The sequence below is a fragment of the Chionomys nivalis genome, chromosome 22 (assembly GCF_950005125.1).
Source record: "Chionomys nivalis chromosome 22, mChiNiv1.1, whole genome shotgun sequence".
Taxonomy (NCBI): Eukaryota; Metazoa; Chordata; class Mammalia; order Rodentia; family Cricetidae; genus Chionomys; species Chionomys nivalis.
Genome location: NC_080107.1, coordinates 46,115,347 through 46,135,677, shown reverse-complemented (window position 1 = coordinate 46,135,677; position 20,331 = coordinate 46,115,347). Strand labels below are relative to the sequence as shown.

Sequence of the window (20,331 nt, the reverse complement as noted above, 5' to 3'; positions counted from 1 at the left end):
TAGTCCTGGCTGTCCTGGAACTCACTATGTAGACCAAGCTGTCCTGGAACTCACAGAGATCTGCCTCCTTCTGCCTTCCAAGTGCTGGGAATAAAGGTATGTGCCACCATGCCCAGCTTCATCAGATACATTTCTAAGCAAGCAGCAAGTACAACCTGAGCAAACCACAAACATGAAGTCATTTTTGTTTCTTTCTACAAAGTAGTTTTTGCCAGTAGGAACGACCTCAGATGAGTCTGTGGTGGTTTAAATGAGAAGGGTCCCTATAGGCTCATAAGGTTGAATACTTGGTCCCTAGTTGGTAAACTGTTTGGGAAGGATGAAGAGGTGTGTGTGGCCTTGTTGGTGGATGTGAGTTCTCAGCTGCTGCTCTGCCACCATGCCTGCAGCTGCCATGCTCTCCACCATGATGGGCATGGACTCACCCTTGGAAACTGCCACCCTCAAGTAAAGTCTCCCTTCTGTAAGCTGCCTTGGTCATGGTGTCTTATCACAACATTTCCAACACAGTCCAATGCAGCTGACTGGGAGCTACACTACAGACAGGCAGGATGGCTGCTGAGGCGTGCTAGGCTAGGCATCTAACACAGCCCACCACCTTGCTCCCTGGAAACCACACCGAGTCAGTCACACAGGAATAAGGAGGGCAGTCCCAGAGATAACATGAAATCCCAAGGAAGACAAAAAATGAGATATAACTGCAAATGTCTGAGCCCAACACAGAAGGTCTGGGAGGTGGCCATGGTAACAGGTGAGGAGAAATTGCCATCATCATGCCCTTCTTTCCTACTTGCCAGCCCAGTGGATAAAGTCCCTACCCACATCTCCCCTCACAGGCTCCAGGCCACCCTTGGGCTCTGGGCATTAGACTCTTCCTCCTGTGTCTACCCCCACCCCTGCAGGTAGGAACTCCTGGCTGTTTTGGAGAAAAATAAAACTCTCAAAGTATACAAAAATTTGAGTAAGAGCCTAGGCCATGTGTACACTCTCTCACATCAAGACACTGGCAACACCACACCGGTGAATATCACATGGAATAGGAACAGTATATTTGCCACCATGAGGGGTAAACCAGTGTAGCAGACAGGAGAATGCACAAGGAAGATCCACACATGCATAGAAGCTTGATGGAAGAGAAAGTGATCCAACTCGATGGGAAAGGGCACACTGTTATGTGATTGTGGTGGCAGAAAATCACCTGGAACTACACGCAGAGGAAAGTAAAGCTGGGTTCACTGCCCACTTATCCAGAGGGATTCTAGAATAGCTCAGCCCTGAATGAAACACACCTGTGACCTGGAGTAACAAAGATCCAAGAAGCACTACTGTAAAGACATAATTAGACGGTGGGGCTCCATCACAATCAAAACCTTCATTCAATAACACACACTGCTGACAAGCCGAGTGACCAGAATGACCAGAGACAAAACCCGCATATGGAGCTAGGGAAGGGGTCGGTCTAGAACACATAAGAGTTTTGTTCATGCAAAGCAGCCAGACAATAAGAAAATTCAACAGGAAAATATGCAAACAATATAGGCCTGCAATGATAGTCCCTAGCAAGAACATTCGGAGACACGGGAAGTAAGGCCCAGCAGTTATACACACCAGACTGGCACATATCAAGAGGTCAGCTGTGGTAAGAGGATGCTGACAGGGCTCAGACTCCCCTGACAAAAGTGGAAAATGGTGCAGCCACATGGTGGGCAATCCAATAACAACGCAACTCAGCCAGAGCAGGTCACAACCCTGTGGGTCTCCACTCGGGACTGTTCCTCAGAGGACAAGTCCCGAGGAGATCTCAGAAAGTAGGAGAGCAGGTTATCCAGCACTGTCTGGGCAGCAGGGACAGCGGCAGCCTGGATGCAGCCCTGTCTCTAAGGATTGCAGTGCATGACAAGACAGCCCATGAGACTCTGGATGCAGACACAGCAGTACAGCTGATGGAAACGGCAACACCGAATTTACACAGCTGCCTCTGCAGACAACACTTTCGGTACATTCCTTACAAATGTCCCAAAGTGTATAGTCAGCATACTGGGGTTACTTTCCATGGTTGGGGAAAAGTGGGTGAGGGACAGGAAGTAAGGGGGATGGTTACTTGGGAGAGGAGCAAACACACAGCGATGAGACCACACCACACCATAGGCTGACGCACACGGGGCTCCTGGGCTCATTTCCTGGGTACTTTCCTGTTCTAGAGACCTCTTACTTGAAGGTCAAAAAGGAAGTCAAGGCCAGAGCAGCCTGTCACTACTGAATGGCAGTGGGCTTTAGCAAGAGTGCAACACTGCCCACTGTGAAAGGCCACTCTCACATCCTGTCAATGAAAGGCTCTGAAACCATGGCAACCCGGGCCTGCCGCTGACTCGGTCCTGATGACCTTCATCTCTGAAATGGCACAGCTCTACCTCAACAAGCCTAGGACAGCCGCCAACCTCTAAACACGGAAAATCATCAGTTGCCTGCCTCTGCCAGCCCAGCCCTCCTCGCTCACACTCGGGTCCACGGCATGGTAACCCTGAAAGGAGAGGCAGGCACCAGCAGGCGGCCCTGGCCTCCAGCCCCAGTGCAGTCGGGCTATCTCTCACTTCTACTCTCTGGGCCTCAGTACACTTACGTGACAAAGATGTCTCGTTCTTTCCAGCTCTATGAAGGTAACAAGTGTCTGTCCTAAAACTCCTGGCAGCCTTGGGGGTCACATGACTAAGTGAAACACAAACTTCCAACCTACGGACATCCACAGGCTATGACATGGAGATGGTTCAAGTTGCATCTTTTTGATGTGTACACATCCACACAAAGTTAAATGTGTAACTGGCACAAAATAGGTCAGTCCCACTTCACCACAGATTTAAAACCATAGCCACTATTTTATCCAAGTGAGCCAAGACAATGACATTGCCACTGCTGAACAAAGGGAAACGAAACACGAGGAAACACAGGCAAGTAAGGGGTCTAGAGGTACCTCATTTGCATAGCATCCTGATGGGACAAAGACACAGAGCAGAGCTAAGGACAGAAGAGAACCCGCAGAAAGAAGGGCAATCATTACTGCCCCAGTTTTGTAGATGAAGAAAGAGACACAGTGAAGAGAGGTAGACAGGAAGCCACAAGCCAAGTGTGTGCTGGGGGAGAGCCTCAGTGAACACGTACAGGTCAGAGAACAACTTGCCGGAGTCAGTTTTCTTTTTCTACCACACAGAACCAGGGGATTGAACTCAAGTCATCATTAGGCTAGGTAGCATTTAAGTCATCTTGCAAATATGCAAGACCCTTTTAGAAGGTCCACATCCAAGACTCCGAGTGCCTGTTAAAAGGCACTCAAGACTTCCACCCTGGTGCTCCAGGAAGGAGGGGTCTGTGCACCTAATTACCATGTGAGTTTTGGGTAACATGGTGTATCAGACTTGCACACACTAAGTTTAAGGGCCTTTTAATGCTTCACACTATTTTTTCCTAAGATTTCTGGGCAGGGAGACATAGAATCCATACCTACGTAGCCACTCCCCTCAACAACAGAGAACAGAAAGTCAGAGCCTCAGGGTTTTAGGACAAGGGTTCTGGTGAATGATACATAGACTCTCAAGGGTTTTTTCCGGGGCTCACGCTCCAGGCAGACAACAGAAAGTCCAGGGAGGCTTTGGGCTGAAACCTGCATAGCTGGAGGCTTTATGCTTCCACTTAGGCAGTGGCATCCTCACTCACTCCTCTCAAGATGGATCGCCTGGAAAGGCACGACCCAACATACTCCCTGTGAAGCTCCCTGGGCTAGTGTCTCTGCTAGGCAACACTAGGCCAGTGCATCGTGTTTGCTTGTGTGTTTACAGTAATATTGATAAGCTTTCTAAACAAAACACTAAGAGTCAGTCAACAGTGCCCTAGGCAGTGTCTCCCACTAGCCTCTAGGTCTCGGGGAAGATACTCTGGAAGATGGCAGGGCTGTTCAGTGCCATCTCCCCAGGGGCAGAATCCAGCAGCCTGAAACACACAGCTCTCCACACCCTCAGAGCACTTACCTTCGCTTCCGAAGGATATGAATCCAGATGGTCCCAGAAAGGAAGAAGAACAAGGCCATGGAAACGTACAGTTTGGGGAGAGGAATCTCCCCAGCAGAGAGGAAGCTGTCAGGGTTCTTCTCAGTGATGACAATCTGCAGCCAGCGGAAGATGGATCCCTCTTAAACAACACACACTCATAGCTGCCTCACTGAAGCTTGAGGGCATGTGTGCCAGTGGGTATCAAGCAAGCTGCTTGTTACCCCACCCTATGCTACACTTTCTTCTTCACGAGTCCTCTGCAGGAGCACCCACTCACTGCAGGGTGCTGACAAGCCCCACTTTCTCAAAGTGGCATTTACATGCCCTCAATGGCCAAGGGGGAACAAAGCCTGCTTCAGCCCAGCACCAAGGCCAAAGCAAACAAAACAAAAAACCTCCCCAGAGCCCACCCTGTTCTTCCGGAGAAGCAGATATCTCACACTGATAGCACCCTTGTGAATGCCCCATGAGGTACTCACATTCAGGCTGAATGACACCTGTTCAGTAGGCCTGTTGCTTGGGCACTTGTGGAAGTAAAGACTGTATAGGCCTTCCTGGTCATCAGTGCTGATGTTAAAAAAGAACTGGAAGTGGAGAATAAAGAGATGCTCACAGCCTTGGTCACAGCTCCCAGACTCAAAAATAAGTTAGGGACCTCAGCACACAGAAATGGGAGTAAACTTTACTCCAAGGTGACACATACCTGAAATGAAACCGCCCCATCGTTCTTATGAATTGAGACGGATGTCTCTGCTGTTGCCTAAAAGACACAAGAATCTGCTTCAGGCCAAAAGTGACAGAAAAGAAGCTTAGGAAGATCAAAGCTAGTTGGGGGTTGAGAGCTCAATGATTAAGACCACTGCATATTTTTTGCAAAGGTCCTGGGCTCAATTCCCAGAACACAGCATCTCACAACTGACTACAATTCCAATCCCAGAGGATCTGATGCCCTATTTTGGCCTCTATGGGCATTACATGTGTATAATACAGCTTGTGCAGGACCAAGGATGCTTGCTGCCCTGGGCAGAGCAGAAGGTCCCACCTGGAATCTGCTCCAGACTTGAAACACCAGAGCACTGTCATCTGCACAAGTCAAGAGACTGACAGCAAGCCATGGAAAGAAACCAGCTACACACACACAGGAGCAGGAAAAACTCTGATGGTTGTGCTGAACAAAGGCAAAGGAAGAATACACCCTGTGTGGCTCATTTCCATAAGGCCCCTAAAGCTGCTCTCTACTGCAGCGACTGTTTCCTGGGCACCGGATGAAAAAGGAGCATGAGAAGCCTCTGAGGTGGCGAACACATCCACCATCTTGACTGGTAGGTCAAATGTAAAATGTATCTTTTTTTTCTTTCTTTTTTGGCTTTTCAAGACAGGATTTCTCTGTAGCTTTGGATCCTATCTTGGAACTCACTCTGTAGACCAGGCTGGCCTCAAACTTAACAGAGATCTGTCTGCCTCTGCCTCTCAAGTGCTGGGATTAAAAGTGTGCACCACCACTGCCTAGCAGTCAAATGTATCTAACTGTCACTGTAAATATGAGCAGCTTATTGTCCAATCATGCCTTCACAATAGGTTAGAAGGAAGAAAACAAGCAAGCAAGCAAAGCCAGGCCTGATAATGTGCACCCAGGCTTGGGAGGCAGAGGCAGGAGGACCAGGAGTTCAAGGCCAACCATGGCTATGTAACAAGGTGAAGCCAGCCTGGGCTACAGGAGACCCTGTCTACAAGCAAATAACACAGTACCTTCAATGAAGAATCAGGACATTCCAAAGCAAACCCTTCTCTGCTCTTCGGTTCACTTCTGCGCAGTAACACCTCTCTCACCCCTTCCCTTCCACTCTTCCATCCCTCCCCCCCTCCCACACACACACACACACAAACCTTGTTTTACATTACAAAGCTCTAGGCTAGTCCAGACCACCTCAACCCTGTCTTATCACAGCAGGTCCTTTCTGGGCCTGGGCATCACCCTGCTGACCCTGCAGTGTTTTCAGAATCATGATATCCAATAAATATCTGATTAAAGGCTCATGACAACTTCCCATGACCTGGATGTCAGTACCCTGTACTGCTGGGGAGTATTATTTTCAGGTGTGTGACTTTTGTTTACCCTGTATTTGTTTAACTCAGTAAGTTATGTTACTATGCCTGTCTAAAACACCTGATGGTCTAATAAAGCGATGAAGGATAGGCGGGGCTGGCAGGTAGAGGGTAAATAGGAGAAATGAGGAAGAATGAGGAAAAAGAGAACAAGGAGAGGAGGATGTCAGGGGTCAGCCACCCAGCCAGCCACGGAGTAAGAAGGAATGTACCACCTATGCTACTCCAGGTCTGTCTTAGGGTGCACCCCCACTGCTAGGGCTTCCTCTGTGTTGTGCAATCCAGCATTCCATCTAAGTTCAAAATGGTTTCAGTGTGTTGATGCTGTCTCTCTAAACGCAAGCCACAAGTCATGCACACATACATGCACAGACGCCCATTCATGCAAGCACACATACACATCCAGAGAAGCAGAGCAGGAGGGAGGTCCATGCTTACCTTTGAATCCACTGCCTTCGAACCATCTAGAAGCACAAAATTTAAAAGCCATCACTACCCAACTCACCTCACACATCAAACATCACAGTATCATTTGACAGAGCTCCAACTAATCTAATATCCCAGCACCAAAACAAACAAATTTCACGGCCTCCACCTCTTTGGGTCCCCACACATAATTACTGGCAGAAGCAGCAGCAAATCAAAGTGGCATACTGCAAATGTTACTGTGTCAATGATTACAGAACCAAGGGAAAGCCTCTGTGTAGATAATGTGAATGGCAGAGATGCCACATGGAACAACTTTGCATACTTTCTAAGTCAGCTTGTTCGGAGGCAGTTTAACAAGCACCTGATTGGTGCAGTTGACTTGGAGAGAATCTTACGTGGCTAGACTGTGTGTGTGCTGGGGATGATACTCGGCCTCTGCATGAGAAGCAGACTCTTCCTGGAGCTGCGCCACCAGCTTTTTCTTGCTGTTGTTTTTTGGGGTCCCCCCAAAAGCAGTGTGTTAAGATTACTAGTGGAGAAAAATGACATAATTACATAAAGGAGGGGTGTTAGAGAGATGGCTCAGAGGGGCTGGAGAGATGGCTCAGAGGTTAAGAGCACTGGCTGCTTTTTCAGTGTTCCTGAGTTCAATTCCCAGCAACCACACAGTGGCTCACAACCATCTATAATGAGATCTTGTGCCCTCTTCTAGTGTGCAGGCAAACATGCAGACAGAAGACTAATAAGTAAATAAATCTTTAAAAAATAAGAATAATAAAAGGAAAGAAAATAAAAAACTAAAACAAATAAAAAAATCCCAAAAAGCTAACTATGGCTGGGGATGTAGCTCAGTTAGCAAAGTGCTTGCCTGCATGCACGAGGCCCCAGTTCCCTAGCACCGTATGAAAATGAGTGTGGTAATGCACACCTGTAATCATAGTACTCTGGGGTGGAAGAAAAGAAGAAATTCAAGGTCATCCTAAGCTACATACAGAAGTCAAGGCTAGCCTGTGCTATGAGATCCTGTCTCAAAAAAAAAAAAGATCGATAGCAGCTTTTTTCATGGAACAGAGTGGGCATCTGCCTCACTGTCCTTAGGACAACCCTTCTGGGGAAGGCTGCTGTGGCAGTTCAAATGTAACTGGTCTCTGTAATCTCACAGTGAGTGGCACTACTAGGAGGTGTGATTTTGTTGGAGTGTGTATGGCCTTGTTAGAGGAAGTGTGTCACTGCAGGGTGAGTTCTGAAGTTTCCTATGCTCAGGGTACCACTCAGGACTTTCGTCAGTTGACTTCCTGTTGCCTGCAAGCCAAGATGTAGCCAATGCAATGTCCGCCTGCACGCTGCCCTGCTCCAAACCACAATGATAATGGACTGAACCTCTGAAACTGTAAGCGAGCCACCCCATTTCAATGTTTTCATCTATAAGAGTTGCCGTGGTCACGGTGTCTCCTCACAGCAGGAGAACCCCAACTACGACAGTAGTTCAGCCCTATTACAGGAAGAGGGCGTTGTGAGCAAAGGGATCTGCACAAGCAGAGCACAGGCGTGGAACTGTATCTACACTCCAGTTCTTTCTATGATTCTTAATTTGTACCAACTTTCAACAAATCTTGGAAGAAATAAATAAGTGGCAAATGACCTTGAAAGAACGTATATAAACCATTGGACAGGACTAACACAACACATCAACATCTGGAGAGGGGTGCTGCCTCAGGAACAGCATTGAGTAAGGCCCAGGGCACAGCAGGTGGAGGCCAGGAAGCAGGAGCTCAAGGCCTGGTCATGCAAACTCCTCTCCCAAAACCAACAGAAAAGGAAAAACAAAATCCACCATGGTCTCTGCCTTTCCATTTTAGCATTTCCCTCCAAAAGGGTTTCCCTTCACTGCACAGGCTTGCTCAGACTAGGCGCAAGTGCTCTTTCTGCCTCAGTCTCCCAAGTACTGGAACTGCAGACGTGCACAGTACGCAGCACTTTAGATAAACAAACAAACAAAACAACCCGGTATCCCAGGGTACTTCCGCCAGTACTTCTGCATTCTGATAGACGCTGTTCACCCGCCTGATCTGGAATGAAGTATCAATATTCTCAAAGACTATTGTATCCTCTGAGCCAGAGAATCCAGCTCCACTAACTTATCCTAAAGACAGCATTACACACAAAAAATAATTTTTCTTTTTAAAAAGATTTGACTTAGATGTATGGTGGTGGCGCACGCCTTTAATCCCAGCACTTGGGAGGCAGAGGCAGGTGGATTTCTGTGAGTTCAAGGCCAGTCTGGTCTACACAGAGAAATGCTATCTTGAAAAACCAAAAGAAAAAAAAAAAGACATCTTTGTGTGTGTGTGTGTGTGTGTGTGTGTCTGTCTGTCTGTCTGTCTGTTAGTGTATATGAGTACCTGTGGAAGCCCTTGGAACTGGGTTACAGGTGTTGTGAACCAACTGATATGTGTGCTGGGAGGTGAGCTGCTGAGTCCTCTCTCTAGCCCCCGCCCCAAAAGGATTTCTATGAATGAAGAATGGAAAGGACAATGTTTCACTTTAGGAAAAAGGTCGAGCTAGTGACAAATCATTAACTAGGACAGGGGGATGGAATAAAGCAAAACCAATGAGCATGCACAGGCTGGACACATGACTAGGAGTTGTGAGGCACCAATTTCTAGACCAAGAAAACAAGCCTAACCAGGGACAACGCCCAAGGTGCTAAGTGGGAACAGAGGAGAGCTCATTTCTCTCTTCCTTCTTTGGTTACAGTTAATTCTGTGTGGCCTCAAGAACACAATGCTCAGACAATACAGACCAGGCTGCAGTTCATGAAAACAAGATCTCTACAAAGCGGGTTTACCTTGGGCTCTCTGCATCTTGCTGACTTCGGGGACAGAGCTGACGACAGGCTCCTGGCTCTGACCCTGGACTTTCTCGTCCTTGCTGAAGACGATCTTTGGTAACTGGATGCCAGCTTCTGGTGGGGATCTGACCTTGACTCTATATCCACGGAAGACAGAAAGGAGAGTTGAGATCAGCGCTCCAGCTTTCACTAAAGGTTGCTGTGGGGCCAGCTCAAGCTCTATCTTTTTGTGTGTTTGTTTTTCAAGTAGGGTTTCTCTGTGTAGCCCTGGCTGTCCTGGAACTCAGTCTGTAGAACAGGCTGGCCTCAAACTCAGAGAGATCTGCCCGCCTCTGCCTCTTGAGTGCTGGGATAAAGACGTGTACCATCACCATCACAGGGCTCCCTTAACGATTCTTAATGTGCTCAGATTGATGAAAAGGGAAACGGAAGAAGACAGAGGCTCTATAATACAGTCAACTGAAGCCATGTGTGTGAGGAGCTGAGGACACCATTAATTAATTACCGGACTAAAAAAAATTTCTTCCTTTCCCCTTCTTTTTGTCTTAAAGATTAATTATGTGTTTGTGTGCATGGGAGGGGGGGTTGTGTACTATGTGCATGCAGGAGCCCGCAGAAGCCAGAAGAGGGAGGGCTTCCAATCCCCTAGAGCTGGACTTAAAAGTGGTTGTGAGCCACTGTGTGAGTGCTGAAAACCACACCCATGACACTGCCTGGGGAGTGAGCACCCAGGATGGGAGAGCAGAGATCAAAGGCCTGAGCCCCTGATGTGAGCAAGTTGCCACTGACCTGCCCTTTCCTGAGCCTCCTGCCACCTAGGAACTTCAGGTGGGTGGGTCCATCCCTGCTCTCATTCCTTCTGCCAGGCTCAGTCAGGTCTTTCTCTCAAGATGCCAAACACATGGTAACCTAGGAAACTGCTGCCTTCCTGACAGATGATAGCAGAGGTGAGCAGGAGGATGTCTGCTGTGAGGCCCAGAGGAGCTCTGTGGCAAGTGCCTTCTTTTTAAAGATGTCTCCTCACTGGTCTTTTCTACCTCTGACATTGTTCATCTCTAACTTGGCCACTCTGGGCTGCTATCGGCTAGATCTGAAACAATCTGGACACAGATTCTTAGCTTAAAGCCTATGAAGGCTCCCTCGGAAATTATACACAGGGCCAGAGAGCTAGCTCACTGGGAAAAGCCTGAACCTGAATCCAAACCCTGAAGCCTACACAGCAGGAAGAAGAGACCTGACTTCCACAAACTGCTCTCTGACCCCACGTGCATGGCATGACATACACACGTGCCCAGCCAAAACAAAAATGTAAAAAAGTGAGCAAAAAGTTACGAGTTGGGGTGGTTGGACCATAGAGGTGCTTGGTGGCAAAGTACTTGCCTCCAAATTATGGGACCTGAATTTGATCCCCAGAGGGCATGTGTAAAAGTGGGGCATGTGATGAGAGCCTGCAACCCCAGGGGGTAAGGTGGCCACAGGAGGGTGCCTGGAGTTTGCCGGCCGGCTAGTCTAGGTAAATCGGCAAGAACTCAGGCAGTGAAGGACTCTCCATAAAGAAGATATGGTAAAACAGCTGAGCACGGTGGGGTACACCTTTCTTTCTTTCTTTCTTTCTTTCTTTCTTTCTTTCTTTCTTTCTTTCTTTCTTTCTCTTTCTTTCTTTTGTTTTTTGAGACAGGGTTTCTCTGTGTAGCCTTAGCCCTGGCTGTACTGAAACTCACTCCATAGACCAGGCTGTCTTTGAACTCACAGAGATTCACCAGCTTCTGCCTCCCAAGTGCTAGGATTAGCAAATTAATTACAGGCTTTCCCATCTTTAATCCCAGTGCTCAGGAGGCAAAGACAAGTCAATCTCTGAGTTCAAGGCCAGCCTGGCCTATGTAGTGATAGCCTGTCTCACGAGGGAGGGTTGGGGGGAGTGGTTGAGGAAGATACCCAACATCAGCTTCTGCTGCCCAACCCCACACACAAACATGAAACCCAGGCTGTAGTCAGATAGAAATGTACCTAACTTAAAAACACAAAATCCTTCTCCCATGCTCTGCCACAAGAACAATCTCACAAAAGAGACTCACTACTGTGAGGTAGGAAAGGACCCTGAGCCCTGGAGTCACACAGACCCTGAGTGGCAGAAGCCGCTGCCTGGATCCTGTCCAGTTTCTTACTTGCATCCTCTACTGTGCTCCCGACAGCAGACCTGGTGCTGATGCAGCGCTGATCACACGCTATTCCACAGGCCACTCCCTCTCTTATTCCACAGGCCACTCCCTCTCTTATTCCACAGGCCACTCCCTCTCTTATTCCACAGGCCACTCCCTCTCTTACTCCACAGGCCACTCCCTCTCTTATTCCACAGGCCACTCCCTCTCATATTCCACAGGCCACTCCCTCTCTTATTCCACAGGCCACTCCCTCTCTTGCACACATGGACACCCTTCCTACTCTCATTCATCTGGAAAAGATGATTCACCAGAAGGCTACCTGCCTAAGTCTGACCTAAACTGTCATGCCTTCCCTGCCATGGTGTGTGTGTTGGGGTGCAGGGGGATCATTTGAATTGTACTTCGTCTGCCTCCCTCCCAGGTGGTCCTGTGTCTCTTAACATGTAACTCATCTCAGCACTCAGTGGAAGACGAGCATGTGGCAGATATCGTGGGGATGCTGGCTGCACCAGCGCCCTCACTGTACTAAGGGCGAGCAGAGAGGACTTAGGATTACTTACACGCTTCCGGAGATGTTTAAGATGAGAAGGGTGACAGATGACATAAACTGCTTTTTTAAAATACAGTAACTGGCATCTTCGTCCTGCCAAGGGAAGAACAAGCATGTATCATTGCACCTGCTGTGGCAAGAACAAGGCAGATGAGAGACTCACGCTTCTCCAACAGTGAAGCCTGGAAGCTACAGCCGCTACCACCTCCAGAACAGGCACTGTGGGCTGACTCCAGTAAGGACCAGTCAGACTGTGACCTAAAACTGACCAGGCACCTGCAATCATACTAGCACCTATGAGACTGAGACAGAGGTACCAGGAATTCAAGTCTGGCTTCAGTTATATAGTGGGTTCCAGGCTAGTCTGGGATACAAACTGTGGTTACTCATGCTTGTGATCCCAGTCTTGGGAGACTGAGGCAGGAGGACTGCTCCAAGTTTGAGGCCACCCTGAGCTACAGAATGAAACCCCGTCAATCACTACTGTCCCCTCAAGAGAGACAGAGGGCCAGAAAGATGATTCAGTTGTTAAGAGTACTTACTGCTCTTACAGAGGTGCTGGGTTTGATTCTCAGCACCCAAACAATCACAATTACCTGTTGCTCAGTTCCAGGGTATCTAACTCTCCTGACTTCTGAGGGCACCAGGCAAGTATGTGGTGCATAGACATGCATGCAAGCAAAATATCAATATACACAATTTTTTTATAAGCAACTTACCAGGTAAGAAGAAAAGCCGTCGTTCTTGGTCCGATCTAGACTGAATCCGATCTGAGGGCAATGAAAAGAGAAACGACTAAGTCCCTCACACTGTCCATGCCCTTCTAACTCAAAGAACAAGAAAAATACACACAGAAAGCATGGACCCTGAGGCCTGGCTTCTCGTTTTCCTTAGTGCACTTTTGAAAGATGGAAATAGCTGCTCACGTGAAGTCACTAGTCACACATTTACTCAAGAGTCGCAGGGCTGGAGAGGAGGCTCAGTGAGCTCTCCCACAGGTCCTGAGTCAGCTCCCAGCAACAACGTGAGGGCTCACAGCCAGCTGTAATAGGGTACAATTCCCTTTTGAGGTGTCCAAGTGTACATGTAGACAAAGCTACTCATACATAAAATACATAAGCAAATAAAATTAAAAAAAAGATTTTTAGGGCTGGGGTGTGGAAGGACAAGAGCATTTGCCTAGCACGGGAAAGGCCCTAGGTTCCACCCCCAGCATCTCCCTGACCACAGAAAGAGAAAAGTCAAGCTGACTCCTATGTAGACTTTGGTACAACCATGAAGAATTTTCTCCAGTTAGGAAGGAGGGAGGAGGCTGACAGAGTAACCCCTGCTCTAGGAGAGACACTTGCCTCACCGCTTGTGCCCACGGCTCCCTTAGGCTCGTTCACAGACAGACTGCTGACGTTGACCACCATGTACCCGTCCTTGAAGAAGCCAAAGGTGTTCAGATGGACTTTATGCCTCACGTCATCCTAGAGAGATTGGAGATTTCTGATCAGTCAGTCTGTTCATGCTGGTAAAGCTGTGGTATCCGGTTTCACGACAGTCAAAGTTCCCACAGGTACAGGGATAGCCACAGCTATCACAGTTAGCCTTCAAAAGCTGGAAAAGACTTCAGAAATCCCACAGATGGCAAACTTTGCAGAAGGCAATCATGGACTCATTCAGTTCAGCACATTTGTATGGGCTCTGGGGGCAAATTGGTCAGGGTCAACTTGACAAGTGAATTCCACAGTCAGATGAACCATGGTTTAACCCCCTGCATTCTTCCTGACAGAGCAGTGGCATCTGGGAAGCACTGAAAACGTGATCAAGGAGGTCACCTCATGTGGTACACACCTTTAATCCAAGTACTCAAGAGGCAAGAGGTTCTCTGTGAATTCAAAGCCAGCCTAGTCTACACAGAGTTCCTGGCCAGTTAGGCATAGAGGAGACCCTACTTGAAAAAAAATTTTTTTAATTTATAAAAGAAAAACATTCTCCTGAAACACACAAATGCACTGCTGAGCTCAGCTCCTTCCTGACTTCCCTAACGCACAGCTCAGACTGGATACAGAGTATGCGGGCCTTCAGGACAGGAGCCAATGCAGAAGGACTCTCCGGAGTGAGTTAAGTGGGGACAGACTCTACTGGGCATGGGGAAATCCTGTGCCCTCTGAAACCATAGCTCACAAGGATATGCCCAGCCCTGCCTGCCTCATGTCCCCGTCTCAAGCAGGAGCACACATTCCGGGACCAGGACAGATATCGGCAAAGCCCTCTAACACCCAGTGCCTGGGGTTCTTCATAGCATGTAACATTACTGGGAACTACATGGACCGTCTGTAACAGCTGGCTCTTTACCTTAGAGCTAGAATTACCCAGACATCGGAGGCTGTTTATGGGATCCTCCCCTACAGCTGAGGTTCCCAGGTATCAGAGGCTGTCAAAGGGGACCCTCTGAGGAAATCAATATACGCCACATCCACACGGCCCGGAGACAATGCACTGGAACACTTGCCACCAGGAGGGTTTTATTTCCTGGCTGACTCTGGCCCCTCCCAACTGGATCTGACGGCTGGAACACAAGCCCTTGGCAACGATCTAATCCAAGCTCTCTCTCCAGACTCCTGAAACATCTCAGAATGGCACTGGCTCCCTCTTCCTTAAACCCCCTTCTATTATCCGCTGGTTTCAATTCCCTCTTCCCTTTTTTGGTCCTCTGGGAGTTTCCCTTAGTGCCAGAGTTCAGCTAAGCATTTAAAGCATGTCTGCTCACTCTCACTTCCCAGTGAGACAGAGGAGCTTGAGGCAAACCAACCCTCCCACAGAGAAGTAACCTGCAGGACTGTGAGGCCTGCAAAGGAAAAAACAGGAAGAGTGAAAGCTTCTGTCCTTCTGGGGTGGAATTAAGTCCTTCAGAAAGTGACCCCAGTGACTGCCTTCCCTGTTCTTCAGAGAACACACATGCCTGCTACCATTGCAAATGCAAAAGAAAAGAGACTACTTTGACAATATTTGGCATTGAGGATATTCAGTCCTCTGTGATAGTGTCCAGCTGAGCTGGCAGAGTGGCAGGGAGATCCCAGAACCTCCTCACACCACCTCAGGGAGAAGCAAGCCCATTCACGGAACACAAGGATTCAGAGAGGGGCCTTCAGGAGGGTGACTGCTCCCCAGAGAAAGGGACTTTCCGGGCACTTGAGGGAACGCAGAGCTTCAGAAAATTATAAAAGCACTAATTATTTCCTGCTGGTTCCACTGTGTTTCCATTGTAGAAATAATTAAGTTGTACATTTATATAGCTTTCAGCATGTACAGAAATTTTACATTTTTCTTATATTTTGTTTATTTTCTTGTGTATGCATGCACATGTCACAGTACAAAGAGGACAACTTGTAGGAGTCCAATCTCTTCTTCCAACGTATGAAGCCCACAGGAGCATCCCAGCTGACCTGCTGGTCATGAGCACCAGAGGAGACACCGTCAGCAACCAGGGGCCACCTCCTTTGCACTGGGCCTCGCAGGACTCTCTGCAATGCCGTGCTGCCTCTCTACAACTCGACAAGGCAGGTGCTGTTCTGCTCAGGCTACTGATGAAGAAGCAGGTCTGGACAGGTAAGCCTGCTTAGATCACAGCAGGAGCAGAACCAGCGTCCCAGAGCAGGCGGGAGCTCCACACCTGGGCTCTTACTCATCGCAGGACTTCCACAAGCAAACTAGCAGTGCGTCTTACTTTGCTTTGAACTAGTCTGCATCCCACGGGAGTTGAAAGAGCCAGCTTTGTCCCTATAGACAGGCACAGTCCAGCCAATTAGAGGAAGAAAGCCCAGACAACCCACAATTTCACCTACAGGTATCTTAGTATAGCTCTCCAATGTGGGCTTTAAGAAAAAAAAAAAAAAAACAAGAGTATGGTGTACTCTTAATCACAGTAAGCTGCATGATAGGTTAATTCAACCAGATCATTCAGCTGTGAAAAGTCAAGGTCATGGGGGAATGAAATACTGGACTGAGGGTGCGATTCAGAAGGAGAGTGTTGTCTGGAGTGTGTGACTGAGAAGCTAGGCTGGACTGTAAGCACTTCCTGAAAGGAAGTTCCCAGATACCCAAACAAGGTCAGTGTTAGGAGTGTGTGGGTCTTGCCTAGCTCTCCTCACAGGCTCTCTGCCAACAACCCAAACAATGGGCAGACCCCAGTTTGAAGGTGAAACACTGTTGATTAATGTACCTTTGTGTTTGTGCTTGTTTTTGCCTTCAACCGGGTCTCACTGAGAGGCCCAGACTGACCTTGAACAGGAACTCCTTCCTTTCTCTTCACCCTCCTGAATCCACTACTGGGAATGCCAGTATTCACCAATACACCAAGCCTAGATACAGGCATCAGAGAGAAAAGGCAGTCCCTGATTATTCTAGGTTATGTAAAGTTATGCTGAAATGTTTGCTCTTATTTTCAATAATCTACTTCGTTAAGATGATACTTTCTTTTAAAGCAGGTGTAATAGAGACGCATGCCTTTAATCCCAGCACTGGCAAGGCAGAGACAGATGAATCTGAGTTTTAGGTCAGCCAAGTCTGCACAGAGAACTTGTCTCAAACAAATAAAATAAGGGCCTATAAGATGGTTCAGTAAGCAAGGGCACTTGTCACCTTCCTGCTAAGCCTGACAACCTAAGTTCAATTCTCAGGATCCACACGGTGAAGAAGATAACCTACACCCACAAGTGGCCCTCCAAAGCCTACAAGCTCGGGTGCACATGTGCCCCACCTCCCACACTAAATGAACAAAAAATTAAAAATAATAAATAGTTAAAGTCAGATGTGGATGTGGCAACACACAACTGTAATGCCAGCTTTAGGGAGGCTGAGGGGAAAGAATGACAGGCTGAAGGTCAGCCTGTGCTACACAGACCTTACCTCTGTGTAGAATTTTTAAATTCTAGCACTAGGGAGGCAAAGGCAGACAGATCTATATGAGTTCAAGGTCACCCTAGTCTACACTGTGAGTTCCATGTTAAATAGAGCTATATGATAAGATCTGGCCTCAAAAAAATTTTTTAATGTATCTTATGTAGGTTGTATTAGAGAAAGAGACAGACAAACAGATATGAATTCCTACAAAAGTAAGTTGCCCTAAAAATTCAGGCTTTCAGAAAAATAAACTAAAATAAACCTGAAAATAAAAGACAACAGAAAACATGCTGACATCCTGAACCTCACCAACAGTCGACTTAAATGAGATGTCACCATTTTACTACCGGGCTGACAGGGGCCGTCTGAGCACGGGCTGTGCTGGAAAGAATGTGGGCAACAGAACACTCAGTCCACGCAGGCTGACTCAGTTAGGAGTAACAAGTTCCACAGGTCCAGCAGATGCCCACATTCCAGCTGTCTCAGATCTCAGTGAGGGAGAAGGAAGGGAAGGAGTGTTAGTGATGAACCAGTCCTCTGCTCTCATTCCGCCACCCTCTCCTCAGTCATCAAGTGGCTAGGTCCTCTTTCAGTTTTTACCTTAGATCACCATAGTCACAGTGGCTCCTTCCTTCAAGTTTCCTCTGAAAACTTGATGCAGGAGGACTGCCATGAGCTCAAGGCCAGACTTAACTAGAATAATGCCAAGTCACCTGGGCTACAGAATGTGACCCCTTTTCCAGAAAGAAAAAAAGGTCCCTGGAGCTATGAGTGTTGTTAGAAGGCTTACGCGCACAAGGCCCTGGTTTTGAACCCCTACTGCATACACCAACCATGGTACACACCTAAAACCACAGCTCTGGGGAGATAGAGGCAAAAGGACCACAAGTTAAGGCCATTCTCAGCTATTTAACAAGTCTGGAGCCAGCCTGTGACACCTAAGAACCTGTCTCAAAACAAGAACGGAAACCTCAGTCACTGGCAAGACTTGGTGATACTTGCATATAATTGCAGCTACTTGTCCAGCCATGTTAGAGGATGGCAAGTTACAGGCCAGCCTGGGCAAACTGGCAAAACCCAGAAGGTTGGTTGGAAGAAAGAAAAGAAGGAAGGACCCATATGCAGACCCATAAATATCACTGAGCATCAGTTTTATTTTGTTTTTGTTTTTTTTTTGGTTTTTCGAGACAGGGTTTCTCTGTGGCTTTGGAGCCTGTCCTGGAACTAGCTCTGTAGACCAGGCTGGTCTCGATGAGCATCAGTTTTAAAAGCTGGATCAATAAAGTTTATATGGATCTGCACTTTTCATTTTCAACAACAATGTCTTCTTTGTGGACTCTGTGTGGATACATTTTCATATTGTTGCTCGTAGTCCCTCTGCCTACACAAGATCACATGTCTCCAACATACACTCATGAGTGTGCAGCCATTTCTCAGGCTCTGTGGCTACCACACTGTCTGGCGTGCACCTGTGCCTCTTCTCACCCCTGCTATGTGTACTGACTTCTAGGCTGTAGGAATCTGGCCAGAAACTGCAACTGCTTCCCAACACCAGGAGGGCCATGGTTCCTCACATCCTCATCATCCCAGAAGATGCTGGGCCTCACGGTTCCCATTCAGGGAAAATAAAGCTGCTGGTGATTCAGTTTCTATTTTCTGAATGTCTGTCTGTCTGTACCCCTTGTCTGTTAGCTAGCCGCTTCTCTGTTATAAAGTATCTTTGTTTATCTCTCTTATGCCTATTCCTATTAGATTTTTCTTGTAGTTTTTAAGGGTTATTTTTATTATTTACTGTGTCTGTCTGTGTACCTGTAAACATGGATGTGCATGAGGGTACCCTTGGAGGCAGAAGAAAATGTCAAAGTCCTGGAATTGGAGTTGTGAACCATCCCTCATGCATACTGGAAACGGAATTCCAGTCTGTCCAAAGCAGCAAGTGCTCTTATCCCCTGAACATCTCTCCAGACTGAAAGTCCTTTATATATTGTGGAAAGTTATCTTTTTGCCATCACCATCACTGCTGTTTTATTAGTAGTGTGTGGTGTGGAAGACAACTCTGTGGAGTGGGTTTGCTCCTTTCACCTTTACAAGGGCTCTGGGAACTGAAGTCAGGTGGTTGGGCTTGTGTGGCAAGTGTGGTACCTTGTTTTGAGATATTTGTACACTGTGTGAGGATACATTGCTATCATCGGTGGAATAAAAAGCCGAAAGGCCAATAGCTAGGCAGGAGGTATAGGTGGGACTTCTGGGCAAAGAGAGGAAGTAGGAGGAGAGATTCAAGGGGTGCAGGAGATGCATTGGAGACGCGGGGAGTCGGACATACAGCACAAAATGTAAAAAGCCACATGGTAAAATGTAGATTAATAAAAAGCAGGCTAGCCGGGCGGTGGTGGCGCACGCCTTTAATCCCAGCACTCGGGAGGCAGAGGCAGGCGGATCTCTGGGAGTTCGAGGCCAGCCTGGTCTACAAGAGCTAGTTCCAGGACAGGAACCAAAAGCTATGGAGAAACCCTGTCTCGAAAATCCAAAAATAAATAAATAAATAAATGAAAATAAAAAGCAGGCTAATTTAACTTAGATAGTGGGATAAGCATAAGCTAAGGCCGCACTTTCATAACTAATAAGTCTCAGTGTCATTATTGGGGAACTGATTGGTGGGAAAGAGAAAGACTCCCTACAGAACCTGCTGAGCCATCTCACTGGTCGACGGATTCACTTACCTTTGAACTTAGGCTGCATGCCTCTCTTCCAGTCTTTTAAATTCTTTTAACTGTGTACTACATATTGTCATATGTACGTTTTTCATTTTTGTTTTTCAATTATGAAGAAGAAAACCTGCCAATATTTACTGCTAGTAGCTATTTAACACACTGTGTGTGGAGTGGGGGAGTTGTAAGCAGCAAGGCCAGAGGACAACCTCCAACTTCATCCTCATCAACACCTCTACCTTCTTCGAGATAAGGACTCTCACTGCCAGAAACTCACAGATGAGACTACAGAGTCCCTGGGGTCCTCCTGTCTCTGCTTCCCCACCATGTCTGGCAGGTTTACATGGGACTGAATTCAGGTCTTCAGGCTTAGAAGCCAAGCACATTACCATCTGAGCCTCTTCCCTAGCCCTCCTGGTAGTATTTTCTTAAACACCTTTTTTTTTTTCTTTAATTCTTCTTTGGGCTGAAGAGAGTTGCTTCAGCAGTGAAGAACACTTACCCTACAATCAAAGGACTTAAGTCCAGATCTCCTCCCCCACATAACAAGCTACAGATCCTCAATACCCCGTACCCCAGCTCTGAGGAAATGGAG

The 20,331-nt window shown here is 47.5% G+C and overlaps 1 protein-coding gene across 1 annotated transcript in view; it reads right to left on the bottom strand.

Moving 5' to 3' along the window:
• Positions 1–20,331, bottom strand: part of Gpr107 (G protein-coupled receptor 107) — a 62,234-nt gene that overhangs the window by 34,231 nt on the left and 7,672 nt on the right. The window contains exons 2-9 of the mRNA XM_057754888.1: positions 13,488–13,610; positions 12,858–12,908; positions 12,149–12,231; positions 9,424–9,563; positions 6,585–6,610; positions 4,744–4,800; positions 4,520–4,624; positions 4,020–4,153 (exon numbers count right to left, since the gene is read on the bottom strand). Of these exons, the coding sequence (XP_057610871.1) occupies positions 4,020–4,153; positions 4,520–4,624; positions 4,744–4,800; positions 6,585–6,610; positions 9,424–9,563; positions 12,149–12,231; positions 12,858–12,908; positions 13,488–13,610 (719 nt within the window). The remainder of the gene's footprint in view (positions 1–4,019; positions 4,154–4,519; positions 4,625–4,743; positions 4,801–6,584; positions 6,611–9,423; positions 9,564–12,148; positions 12,232–12,857; positions 12,909–13,487; positions 13,611–20,331) is intronic.